The sequence below is a fragment of the Bombina bombina genome, chromosome 5, assembly GCF_027579735.1.
Source record: "Bombina bombina isolate aBomBom1 chromosome 5, aBomBom1.pri, whole genome shotgun sequence".
Lineage (NCBI taxonomy): Eukaryota > Metazoa > Chordata > Amphibia > Anura > Bombinatoridae > Bombina > Bombina bombina.
In genome coordinates this window covers 352204654-352218090 of record NC_069503.1, presented here as the reverse complement: position 1 = coordinate 352218090, position 13437 = coordinate 352204654, and the positions used below count along the sequence as shown (strand labels likewise).

General features: G+C 38.1%; 1 protein-coding gene across 1 annotated transcript in view; it reads right to left on the bottom strand.

Moving 5' to 3' along the window:
* Positions 1–295: 295 nt before the first annotated feature.
* LOC128660348 (serine/threonine-protein kinase 31-like) overlaps positions 296–13437 on the bottom strand; it is a 119930-nt gene continuing 106788 nt past the window's right edge. Inside the window, exon 4 of the mRNA XM_053714150.1 lies at positions 296–607. Coding sequence (XP_053570125.1) covers positions 449–607 — 159 coding nt within the window. The 3' untranslated portion in view covers positions 296–448. The remainder of the gene's footprint in view (positions 608–13437) is intronic.

Sequence of the window (13437 nt, the reverse complement as noted above, 5' to 3'; positions counted from 1 at the left end):
CGCTTTGGATTGTATTTTCTAGTTCCATATGAATTGTTATCATAACCACCAGTTACAACAGAAAAATATGAAAATAATCATGTTGCTACTATAACACTTTGCCAGTTATAACTTTCACTCAAGTATGTGCTAATTTACAGTAAACACAATCAATAAACAACAGTATATGATATTTGCAGTTTCTTGAAACATTATATTTCAGCAAAAGGCAAGAAACAGTAAGCCAAGCATAAAAAGGAATAGCAAACCAAAATTATGCCATTAATAAAACAGATAAATTAACATCTCACTTTTGAACAAATCCGAAAGAAAATAGATTTTTCTTAATGACACCATAGTAGGGGTGTTTAAAAACAGTTAAATATTTCTGAAATTCTTGTACTCTCCCATATGCTATTTAAACAAAAAAATATGTATTGTGCAGGATCGATTTCTGTCTGTAAACACTTCAAGCAAAATCTGCAGGAATATGTTGAGTTTCCCCATCAGACATGGGATTAACACGTTCTTCTGTCATTTGAAAATATTCATGGGACTTTACATTTTCTGCCTGCATTCGGTCTCTAGAGCACAAAAGGTGGGACAGCAGATATTCTAACTTTGAATCCTGGGTTAAGAAAAAAAAACAAAAAACGTTTTTTTAATCAACCTCTTATCTCTTAAGTGCAATGTTTCAAGAAGTTCAATGAACATAAGATTGTCTGGAGCAAAATAGATCTGAGCGTGAGTAGGGAGGGCAAGCAGTAAAATTAAAATGAAAGCTTTAATGGTAATGTTTTAGTTAAATATACCTATTTCAATTGATATATGTAAGATAATGATTATTTTTTTCTTTCCAATAAGGTACAGCAGAAAAGTTGTCCAAATATGAATGAAGGTCACCTGGCAATAATTTCATAATGTATTTCTAAATTGTATAACCAAATAAGTAATTTTCGGATATAATTTTAAAACTAATCTGAAAACTTTTTATTCTAAAAATTAAATCTTCTAATTGTAAATATTAAGATAACAGCTCGCAAGAATGATCCTTTAAAGGGCCATAATACCCAAATGTTTAAACACTTGAAAGTGATGCAGTATAGCTGTAAAAAGCTGACTAGAAAATATCACCTGAACATCTCTATGTAAAAAAGAAAGATATTTTACCTCAAAAGTTCCTCAGTAGCCACATCCCATTGTAAAGGATTTCTAAGCAGCATTTTAGTATGTCTGTCCTAGGACAGCTTAGGGGATGAGCCTCGTGAACTCTCATATTATTTCACCAATCAGGTAAAGGAAGCTTACTATGAAATCTCATGAGAGTTAAGTCAAATCTCATGAGATCACAGTAAAAGAGTTCATGACCTCAGCACTGCTGATGCTGATTGGCTGCAGTTCATTTCTTCATTTTTTAATTTTTTTTTACCTGCACCTGGGATCAGCCGAGTATAACTTTTTACAGAGTACTTACTCTGCTGAGCTGAGGAGATTGTGAGGTAAAATATCTTCCTTTTTTACATAGAGATGCTCAGGTGATATTTTCCTGTCAGCTTTTTAGTTATACTGCATTAGTTTCAAGTGATTTAGCATATGAGTATTATGTCCCTTTAAGTAGAAAACCATGTTTAAATCATGTCTTACCGACTAGTGATTTAAATCTAATCCACCCTGAATAAAGTATTCCAATAGCTTGTAGTATGAAAAACATATTGAGTGATGTTAAATAAGCACCATGTACATTCGTTGGGTAGATGTGTAAAACCCTTGCAAAGTGTGCGTCCACAGGAGGGGGGAATTTTCCTCTCTAAATAGAGTACACATTGCAGAGAAAAAGACAATTGAATGTTTTTTTTGTTTCTCTTAATTCCCTAAATGTAGCTCCGTGTTAGAGGAAGAAGCAGTGTGTTCTGGGAGTTATATTGTATTTTGTAGTTCACTATTTCTCAGTATTGCAATTGTGGACTCTACTTCCCAGCATGCATTGAACTGTGGTGGGAAGTGAGCATCTGGAAGTTTTGCATGAGGTCACGCCCCTCCTCCATGCTATGTGTCCCAGACACTGGGGTAAGTAGCTGGGAGTATTGTCTGACTTTGTACACAGGTTTATATATTTATACGGTCAGACCCTCTGCACAAGTCGTAGTGAAGGGGTGCACTGTGCCAGTGATCTTCCATGACATATAGAAGTAGAAGGAACTCTCCGGATTTAATCCCAATGTGTTTCTTTAATTAAGTGACATTTCGGGGTTTAACCCCTGTCTTCTGACCATAAAGAACTTTTATTGCTGTTTTGTGTTGTACACCTTGGTCAATATTGGGCTTCCAAGAGTGCTAAGCTTTCTTGTGGATGGAGATATATAATATTCCACTCCCACCACCTTTTCAGTATAAAAGAATAAGGGATATCATTAACTCTTTCTGTGCAGAGTCCTCCTACTCACATACTGGAATAGTTTTTTTGAAAACGTTTTGCCAATAGCACAAACAGAGAAATGGACATTTTGCATACCTAAGGTAATGTAGCAATTTTAGGCTTTATATGTAAACTTATGTTGGTTCTTTTGTGTTAACTGTATAATGCAACAAATCAAAGAAGCAAAACACTAAACAAATTCAACTATATGCTCCTTCTATTTCATTTATATGGAGTATGAATAAGGACATTTACATTAACTTTAATTAAATTGATATTTAAAGGGACAGTAAACCTTAAAAATAATGTTATATAATTCTGCACACAGGAGAAAGCTGCACTTAGTGCTATGGCGTGGTCGGGCCGGGCTGTGACTATACAGCTGGCCCGATGCGCTGACTAAATATTACAAACCCGCTCAGCAGAGAGCGGGTCTGTAAAAGCGCCATAATTTTTACATATTTAAAGGTAAAAAAGGCTATTAGAACTATAGCACTTAAATAATGTTATATAATTCTGCACTATGTGCAGAATTATATAACATTATTTTTACGGTTTACTGTCCCTTTAACCACTGATTTTATACATATACACACACACATATATATATATATATATATATATATATATATGTATGTGTGTGTGTGCACTTTTAAATTTTTCAGCAGACACCCATGGGTGCCACGCAATTTCAAGCCGCTGTGCTAATATTCTATAGCACTCACTGAATTACAATTCATTTCTAGTGCTTCTCATGTGTCACGAACACTAATCATCCACTTATTTCACACTTGATCCAATTGCACTTTTAGAAAACATCAACATTTGTAATCTTATAAATATATAAGTAAATGAGAGAGTAGGAAATATTGCTAAATTTTCAACCCGGTGCCACCCTTTATAATGAGTACTAAAAGACCAAACAGGAAGAATATATTCAGGACATAAATTAATATACTGAAATAGCAAGGGAATGAAGAGGCACAAAGGGAGTTCTAAAAAAATATATATCTTTATTATCCCAAACCACATACAAGTGGATCACATGTCATTGCTTAACTAAACCACCTAAAGTGAAAGCTAAGAACTATAAAACAAATGGTAAAAGAGAGCATTAGGATCGATCCTCATTCCTAAGCATATGTATGCAACACTAGGATATATCCAATATATAAATCTATATCAGGCAAAGGTTAGTTATACATATGTAACAGTGTACACGGACAAAGCCAGAGGATATAACACAAAACAGATATAAGCTGGAGAACAGAAAGTTAACAACAGACACTCCAGTCTCAGTGTGAGCAAACTGATCGATGTAAACCTGCTGCATAACTGAGTAATCCGTTCAAAGTCACTGAAAAAAGTCACGGGTGAATAGAGAATTTGACCTCAGCAATTCCTGTCGCACACTAGGTCATTCAGGTAACAAGCCTTTAGTACAATTGCAACAGATAATAGCACTTATCTTAAACATCTTGCTCCAATGCTTCAAACAGCCTGCTTGTTTTCACATACAGTGATTCCTGAGCGCCTGACGTCTCCTTCAGTGGGAGTGGTGTAACCGTCATCAGAGTCTAAGTGGTTCTTTACACGCAGACCAATTCTCATAGGTCACAGGAATACCAGCTGAGACGGCAAACAGCCGAAATACAATGCAGGCTTTCACGGAGTAAACAAATACCAAGATGTACCGTATTTTATTAGGTAGATGTCCTCTCCATTGAGCGGGTCCTCACCGCATACATATGTCCCTCTTGTCAAGTGCTATTCACCGCACTGCAGAATACACTCTCATATCAGCGCATAGGAAAGTTACACAGAAGTGTCCTGTTTTATCATGGACCAAACTGTAGCTGATCAATGCTGTTAAGCCTAAGTAGGACCACAATGCTTCTTATTACCACTGGTTACTGGTTATCTAGGAGATAGTCGACTTACTCCTGGAACATATTACACATCAGTGCCAACGCACGTTTCACCCCCCCATCAAGTGTGTGTCACAGGGGTTCATCAGGGCATACTGAGTCCTCACCGGACTTCCTCATTTAAAGGCACACCTGATGAGTTTCAGGTGATCCTCCCACACTTTGTAGCTAATTGTCACGCTCGGCCGCTGGGAAGCTCCTGCTGTCCTCTCTGTGTGCTTGATTGGCAGGTAGTCTGAGCCTCCCTTCCTGATGATGTCACTACCAGGCTTTTTATTCCGGGCTTCCTGTTTCTTCAGTGCCCATCTGCTTGTTCCTCTTTGTGGCTCCTGTGAGGACTTCGCTGTGGAAACTCTCTAACTGCTGATTTTCTGTTGCCAAACTCTGCAAAGACTGACTATGCTGGGTTAGCCCTCAAACTTCCTGATAACCTGTTGCCAAACACTGCAAGTACTGTTTATTCTGTGAATCTCTCAAACTGCATGTTAACCTGTTGCCAAACTCTGCAAGTACTGTTTATTCAGTGTAACCTTCAAACTGCTTGATATCCTGTTGCCAAACACTGCAAGTACTGTTTATTCTGTGAAACTCTCAAACTGCATGTTTACCTGTTGCCAAACTCTGCAAGTACTGTTTATTCAGTGTAAACCTTCAAACTGCTTGATATCCAGTTGCCAAACTCTGCAAGTACTGTTTATTCAGTGTAAACTCTCAAACTGCATGATAACCTGTTGCCAATCTATGCAAGTACTGATTAATCTGTGTTAACCTTCAAACTGCCCGATATCCTGTTGTCTAACTCTGCAAGTACTGACTATTCAGTATTAACCCTCAAACTGCCTGATTACCTGTTGCCAAACTCTGCAAGGACTGACTACACAGTGTTAACCCTCAAACTGCCTGATAACAAGTTACCTAATCCTGCATTATTAACTGTTTCTTGTTTTACCCTTCCTCTGTCTGCGTATAAGTGGACTATCCCTGCTCTCCTGATTCTGTGGAAGACATTTCCTGAAACCAGTTCCTTACTCAGAAGTCTATTTGGTTGATATCTTCAATTACTTTGGACTCAGGCTAACTCTGCTCCATATTGTGAGTACATTGTTTTTTAGAGGTTGTCGTGGGGTCACGTCCTGGATTAAACTCAGAGTGCAAGGGTGTTGTTTATGTTCGCCCTAGCATTTGGGTCTTCTTCTGGACATTTCCTAACCTGACACTAATATCTTAAAGCTATAGCATTTTATCCTGTGTGTCTGATTAAGACCTAAATAAAATGAACTCATACTATGTTGCATGCAGTTATATATATTTAAATAGCTTAGCCAAACTTAATTCCTAGTCTTCCCAAGTAAAACCTCTCTCAACAATGAATAAAGAATTCATCTTATATTATAGCATTCACCTTATATTATAGCATACACTCTGTCAAAATTTATATATCTAAAGATTTTTTTATTCTGGCGTATTCCAGCTTGTCATTTAACCCTGCTGGATGCCTAGTTCCTAATCTATAGATCCATTTAGCTTCTTTTTGCAATAGAACCTTATCATTATTACCACCTCGTCCATTTGTTATTCCTTTATCTATGATAATACATTTTAAAGATTCCACATTTCCATTATGAGAAGCACAAAAGTGTCTTGCAACACTTGTGTGTCTCGAGTGAAGTATATCATCACGGTTCTCTTGTACCCGGTCCTTCACTAACCTTCTCATTTTACCAACGTAAAAAAACGGGCACGAGCACCGTAGATATATCACTCCTTCCGATTTACAGTTGAAGAAGAATTGTGTATCATAGGTCTTGCCATTTTGGACAGAGAATTGGTGCCATCCATGTGGGCACAATAAACACAGTGCCCACACGGATAACTACCTTTAATTCCCTTGTCCTTTCGTAGCCAGTCCAAGTTTGAGGGACCTCTGGAAAACTGACGTTTTACCAGCTTATCTCTTAGACTCTGGGCTTTTCTAGCCGTCATCAGGGGTTTATCACCTATGACATTCTTAACCTTATCATCCAAAGTAAGAATATGCCAGTTTCTATTCATTGCTGACCTGATGTTGTCCCATTGATTATTAAAATTAGAAATCTAATCTGGCCCCCGTCTGATCTTTGATTGTTTCTATACAGGAGGTCATCCCTAGACATTTTTCTAGCTTTCCAAAGGGACTTCTTGAGACATTTATTAGAATATCTCCTTTTCAAAAATCTGTCTTTCATCATTAAAACATGAATATCAAATTTAGAGAGAGAGGAACAATTCCTCAAGCGGAGGAACTGTCCATAGGGAATCCCTTTCTTAAGATGTGGATGGCTACTCCTTGCATGTAAGATGTTATTCGTAGCATTCTTTTTTTCTAAAATTCTCAGTGACAATCGTCCGACACTCTTTTTTTCAATGTTATGTCCAAAAAGTTCAGTTCCTTAACATTTATTTCTGATGTCAGGAGGATGTTCTTGTCATTGTGGTTTAGTAAAGAAACAAAATCATTAAATTCTTCTACTGTTCCATCCCATAAGACAAGAACATCGTCCATATATCTAACCCACATCAGTGTTATCGTAAAGATACTACTGTGGTGTTCAAACATGTCAGATTCACAAGCCCCCAAATGGAGGCAAGCATATGTGGGGACACAGACTGCCCCCATTGCGGTTCCTTGTAGCTGACGGTATACCTGTCCATCAAACATACACACGTTATTCTCCAGCTTATATTCTGTTTTGTTTCATATCCTATGGCTTTGTCCGTGTACACGGTTACATATGTATAACTATTACCTTTGCCTGATATAGATTTATATATTAGATATATCCTAGTGTTGCATACGTATGCTTAGGAATGAGGATCAATCCCAATGCTCTCTTTTACCATTTGTTTTATAGTTCTTAGCTTTCACTTTAAGGTGGTTTAGTTAAGCAATGACATGTGATCCACTTGTATGTGGTTTGGGATAATAAGGATAGATATATTTTTTTTAGAACTCCCAGTGTGCCTCTTCATTCCCTTGCTTTTTCAGTATATTAATTTATGTCCTGAATATATTCTTCCTGTTTGGTCTATTAGTATTTGTAATCTTATACTTGCTTACACTTACCTTTAAATATAAATTTAAAGAAAATATAGAAGATAAAATTGTATTCGTAACATGTGCACTAGTTTTATTACATGTAGACAATAAGAAAAGAAAATATTTTTTGTATATATATATATATATATATATACAGGGAGTGCAGAATTATTAGGCAAATGAGTATTTTGACCACATCATCCTCTTTATGCATGTTGTCTTACTCCAAGCTGTATAGGCTCGAAAGCCTACTACCAATTAAGCATATTAGGTGATGTGCATCTCTGTAATGAGAAGGAGTGTGGTCTAATGACATCAACACCCTATATCAGGTGTGCATAATTATTAGGCAACTTCCTTTCCTTTGGCAAAATGGGTCAAAAGAAGGACTTGACAGGCTCAGAAAAGTCAAAAATAGTGAGATATCTTGCAGAGGGATGCAGCACTCTTAAAATTGCAAAGCTTCTGAAGCGTGATCATCGAACAATCAAGCGTTTCATTCAAAATAGTCAACAGGGTCGCAAGAAGCGTGTGGGAAAACCAAGGCGCAAAATAACTGCCCATGAACTGAGAAAAGTCAAGCGTGCAGCTGCCAAGATGCCACTTGCCACCAATTTGGCCATATTTCAGAGCTGCAACATCACTGGAGTGCCCAAAAGCACAAGGTGTGCAATACTCAGAGACATGGCCAAGGTAAGAAAGGCTGAAAGACGACCACCACTGAACAAGACACACAAGCTGAAACGTCAAGACTGGGCCAAGAAATATCTCAAGACTGATTTTTCTAAGGTTTTATGGACTGATGAAATGAGAGTGAGTCTTGATGGGCCAGATGGATGGGCCCGTGGCTGGATTGGTAAAGGGCAGAGAGCTCCAGTCCGACTCGGACACCAGCAAGGTGGAGGTGGAGTACTGGTTTGGGCTGGTATCATCAAAGATGAGCTTGTGGGGCCATTTCGGGTTGGGGATGGAGTCAAGCTCAACTCCCAGTCCTACTGCCAGTTTCTGGAAGACACCTTCTTCAAGCAGTGGTACAGGAAGAAGTCTGCATCCTTCAAGAAAAACATGATTTTCATGCAGGACAATGCTCCATCACACGCGTCCAAGTACTCCACAGCGTGGCTGGCAAGAAAGGGTATAAAAGAAGAAAATCTAATGACATGGCCTCCTTGTTCACCTGATCTGAACCCCATTGAGAACCTGTGGTCCATCATCAAATGTGAGATTTACAAGGAGGGAAAACAGTACACCTCTCTGAACAGTGTCTGGGAGGCTGTGGTTGCTGCTGCACGCAATGTTGATGGTGAACAGATCAAAACACTGACAGAATCCATGGATGGCAGGCTTTTGAGTGTCCTTGCAAAGAAAGGTGGCTATATTGGTCACTGATTTGTTTTTGAATGTCAGAAATGTATATTTGTGAATGTTGAGATGTTATATTGGTTTCACTGGTAAAAATAAATAATTGAAATGGGTATATATTTGTTTTTTGTTAAGTTGCCTAATAATTATGCACAGTAATAGACACCTGCACACACAGATATCCCCCTAAAATAGCTATAACTAAAAACAAACTAAAAACTACTTCCAAAACTATTCAGCTTTGATATTAATGAGTTTTTTTGGGTTAATTGAGAACATGGTTGTTGTTCAATAATAAAATTAATCCTCAAAAATACAACTTGCCTAATAATTCTGCACTCCCTGTATATATATATATATATATATATATATATATATATATATATATATATATATATAGTACATCAGCTAGAAAACAGTTTTTTTTTCTATATGTATGTTTTGTGGGGAGGTGTGATAAGGCCTTCATGACAATAATTTGACAGTTTGTCAGATATAAGTCCACTTGGATGAATAAGATATTTTTTAATAGAAAAGATTTTACAAAAATCATAATAGTAGAATAAACAGGCAGAAAACTATTTATATATTGCAGTGGGACTATTCTTTTTTCTGGTAAATCTTCTACAAATCTACAATCTAAATATACGGTTTCAGAAAGCACATCTTGATTCATTGTTTCCATGATGGCAAGAGTCATCACATGTGAGAATTTTCCTCCTTACCGCTAGGAGGAGGCAAAAGATACTTCACCACACCAGAGCTTTAAACTTGATCAGGAACACCCCAGTGAATGCATAGTCCCAAAAGTGAAACACAGAGGTGGTAATGTAATTATATGGGGCTGCAAGGGTGCAAAATGTGTTGGGGAGATGGCATTTATAAATGGCACCATTAATGCCTGTGGATATACCAAAATACTGGCTGACAAGATGCCTCCCAGTCTGCAGAAGCTTGGCAGAAGAGGACTATTCCATCATGCTAATGATACAAAGCACACTGCCAAAATCACAAGAGAGTTTCTAAAGTAGAAAAAATGTGAAAACTATGACCTGGCCAAGCTTGTCACCTGACTTTAATCCAATAAAACACCTTTGGGGTATTTTAAAAATAAATTGGTAGAACAATAAAATCCCTCCAGCAAAGAGCCGGTGAAAAAAAAATGTCTCTAAAAAAATGGCACATCTCCTATCCATAAAATTGTGCAGAACTGGTATCCTCTACGCCAAGGACGATTGAGTATGTCATCAAAAATAAAGGTGAACATACAAAGTATTGAAAAAAATAAAAGATTTGAATCTCAGTAAAGAAAAGTGTATTGCCTTTTGCACTGAGAGTATACAGCAGAAGTGAGCACACCCGTGTCGCTTAAATGTCATATGATTTAAAATTGTATCACCTTACAGTAATTGCATTACTTCTAAGTTGAACAGTAGGGTATTTGCTCTTATGTAAAATTAAAAACACATTTACTATATTAAAAATACAAGCCCCACAGTAGGAACTGTATATGTTGCAGTACCCAATATCTTACATTCCCCTGGGTGAAGAGACTGGTGATAAAGTATGACATGTGAGAAAGTCTGCATCCCAAACATTCACACCTGGAATGTGGATTGCAGAAATCACTTACTTACGGTGTTCTACAAAGCCGATGATACAATACACTTCCCTGCAAGTTCCTAAAAGATGATTAACATAGGCCACTGCTGTGACATTGTCTGACTAAAATCGCATAACAGACTCTCTGAGGACGGACCAACTCTGGATAGCGCTAAAGATTGCATGGAGCTCCAAAATATTTATGGGTCAGGAGACTCCCAGTTATCTACCAAACCCCCACAATGCATCCCAACCTAACAGGTGGGCATCTGTGGAAATTACTACCAACACTGGATGAAGAAAGTAGGCCCCCTGAACTAAGGAATGGTGGATCTGCCAACAAGTTAGAGTCTGCCTTGTCCTGTGATCTAACAGGATCCTCTAAGACATATCTTCATGGTGCCCATTCCATTTATGCAGCATCTACAATTGGAGAGGTCAAAGATGAAATCTAGCAAATGGAGCTGCATCTGAGGTAGCCACCATGAAACCCACCACGTCCATGCACTGAGAAACAGTAGGGAGAGGACTTAGCTGCAGAAGGGCTGAGGCTTGTTGCAGCTTCAGTTTGTGCTGATCTGTCAGTCGTAGACACAGTCACTGAATCGATTATGAACCCAAGAAAAGACGCACGGGTCTGAGGAGTTAAGGAACCTTTTTGGAAGATTTACTTTCCAACCATGACCCTTATGGCAACTAAGAAGAATCTGAGTGTAAGACCCAGCCACACAAAGAGAGATAATTGAGTAAGTAACTACTGAAATTTCTTAAGCTTGAATTACCAACAACAACAGAGCTCCCAGCACATTTGTAAACAATCTGGAAGTTGTAGCCAGATGGAAAGGGAGGGCCACAAACTGATAATGCTTAACTAGGAAAGCTATTTTAACCATGGTTTAAGTCTATGGTATACTTAAACAGACCCTTTTGCACTAAAGGAAGTAAAGAAGTAGGAATTTGTTCAATATTTTGAGATCCAAAACAGACAAAGAAGTACCATCTTTCTTTGGTGCTATAAAAAGATCTGAATACAAAACATGGTTTAATTCTAAAGTTGGAACTGGAGCAATAACTCCCATTAAATTACAGATCTCTTACACAAGCCAAGAAAGCATAGGCCTTTAAAGATTCTTGAGGCACTTGAGGCAGAAAGAATCTTTTCCATGAGGACACCTTGAACAAAATCTTAATACAGCTGGGAAATGATTTGCAATACTCAGTGACCCTAAACAGATCTCTCCCAAAAGACTCAATCTGCCCCTACAAGAGACTGGTCTGGCATGGGGGCCATACCTTCATGCAGTCCCAGCCTCCAAGACTGCATGACGGTATATCCCCCATGCCAAACCAAGAAGGGATTTGAAGTAGCCAGAACTCTAGGCAATAGTTTTCTGAGCCTTAGATTGTCAAAAGGAATGAACACACCCTCTCATTCAAATCGGTTCCCCAGAAACAAGTTCTGAAAGGTTGTGACACCAAACTGAAATAGCATCCGCAACACTAACAGCAGGCCGAAACATAAAGCCTGCAATCTGAAATGATCGCCTATGAAAACCTTCAAGTTTCCTATCTAAAGGATCCTTAAAAGAAGAACTATCTTTCAAAGGAATAATTGTATGCCTGGCAAAAGTGGGCATAGCTACCCAAATCTCTGTATTAACAAAAGGAACACATGGCTTCTGCCATTCCTTAAAAATGAGTTCAGACACTGAATCCGGCATTGGAAGGAGAAAGGCTGCCTTAAATAATTGATCTTAACTGGTTGCTTGACTGTAGCAGGACAATCCTCTACCACTAAAGCAATTAAAACTTCCTCAATAAAACAAATATTCTCAAGCCTGAAATTAATGGACACATCTTCTGCCACAGCAACAGGGTCCTGCGACTCAGAGAGCATATCCTTAGAATATCCAGAGTCAGCAAAAAGCATTTCATTAATGGGTAATAGAGGGGCTGCTCCTAAGGGAAGTCTCTGATGAGCCTAAGGCCAAAGAGGGACTTACTTCAAATTCTTGCAAAAATCTGCGCTTAACTGCTGGAGGCAAACAGTTAACACCTCTGTAAATATACTCCTTAAGTTCAGATGAACCCTCCAGGAAGCAACTTAGATAAGGCACACTGAAGCACAGCCAAGTCCTGTTAAGGATTAGAAATAGACTCAGCACATCAGGTACATAGCTGAGCAGGGGGACACACTTGATAATCTTTACAAAGCAAACACAAACTAGGGGTTAGATGATAAATTAATTTCTTTCAAGGTGGCAAGAGTCCACAAGCTGTTACATATGGGATATACATTCATACCAGGAGGTGGCAAAGTTTCCCAATCCTCAAAGCCCATAAATACCCCTCCTTACCCTTCAGGTAAGTTCTTACATAAATTAGGCAGTGAGAATCCACAAGCTGTTACTTATAGGATATAATACCCAAGATGTGGTAGTCCATGAGTAACAAGAAATGGTGGGATACAATAAAAACAGCTTTTTCACTGAGAAAACAAATCCAAAACCACAAAAAATATTTTATAACAAAAACCCCTCAAAATTATAGTCACAATTATCAAACTGAGACAACTGCCTGAAGGACCTTTCTACCAAAAGCTGTTTATGATACGGCAAAAACATCAAAATGGTAGAATTTAGTAAAGGTATGCAGAAAAGACCAAGTGGCCACTTTACAAATTTGATCAACTAAAGCCTCATTCTTGAAAGTCCAAGATGTGGCAAGCGATCTAGGAGGCGGAGACTGACACACCTCCAAATAAGCTTTGTGAATCAAAAGGTTCAACCAAGGGGATAAAGAAATGGCAGAGGCTTTCTGGTCCTTCTTAGAACCAGAAAACAAAACAAACAGATTAGAAATCTGTCTGAAATCTTTAGTAGCATCAACATAATATTTCAATGCTCTAATAACATCCAAAGAATGCAGTCTTTTCGGTACCATTTTTGGATTAGGACACAAAGAAGGAACAATAATTTCCCTATTAATGTTGTGAGAATTAACAACCTTAGGTAAAAATTTGAAAGAAGTCCGCAAAACAGCTTTATCCAGTTGGAAAATCAGATAAAGGAGAC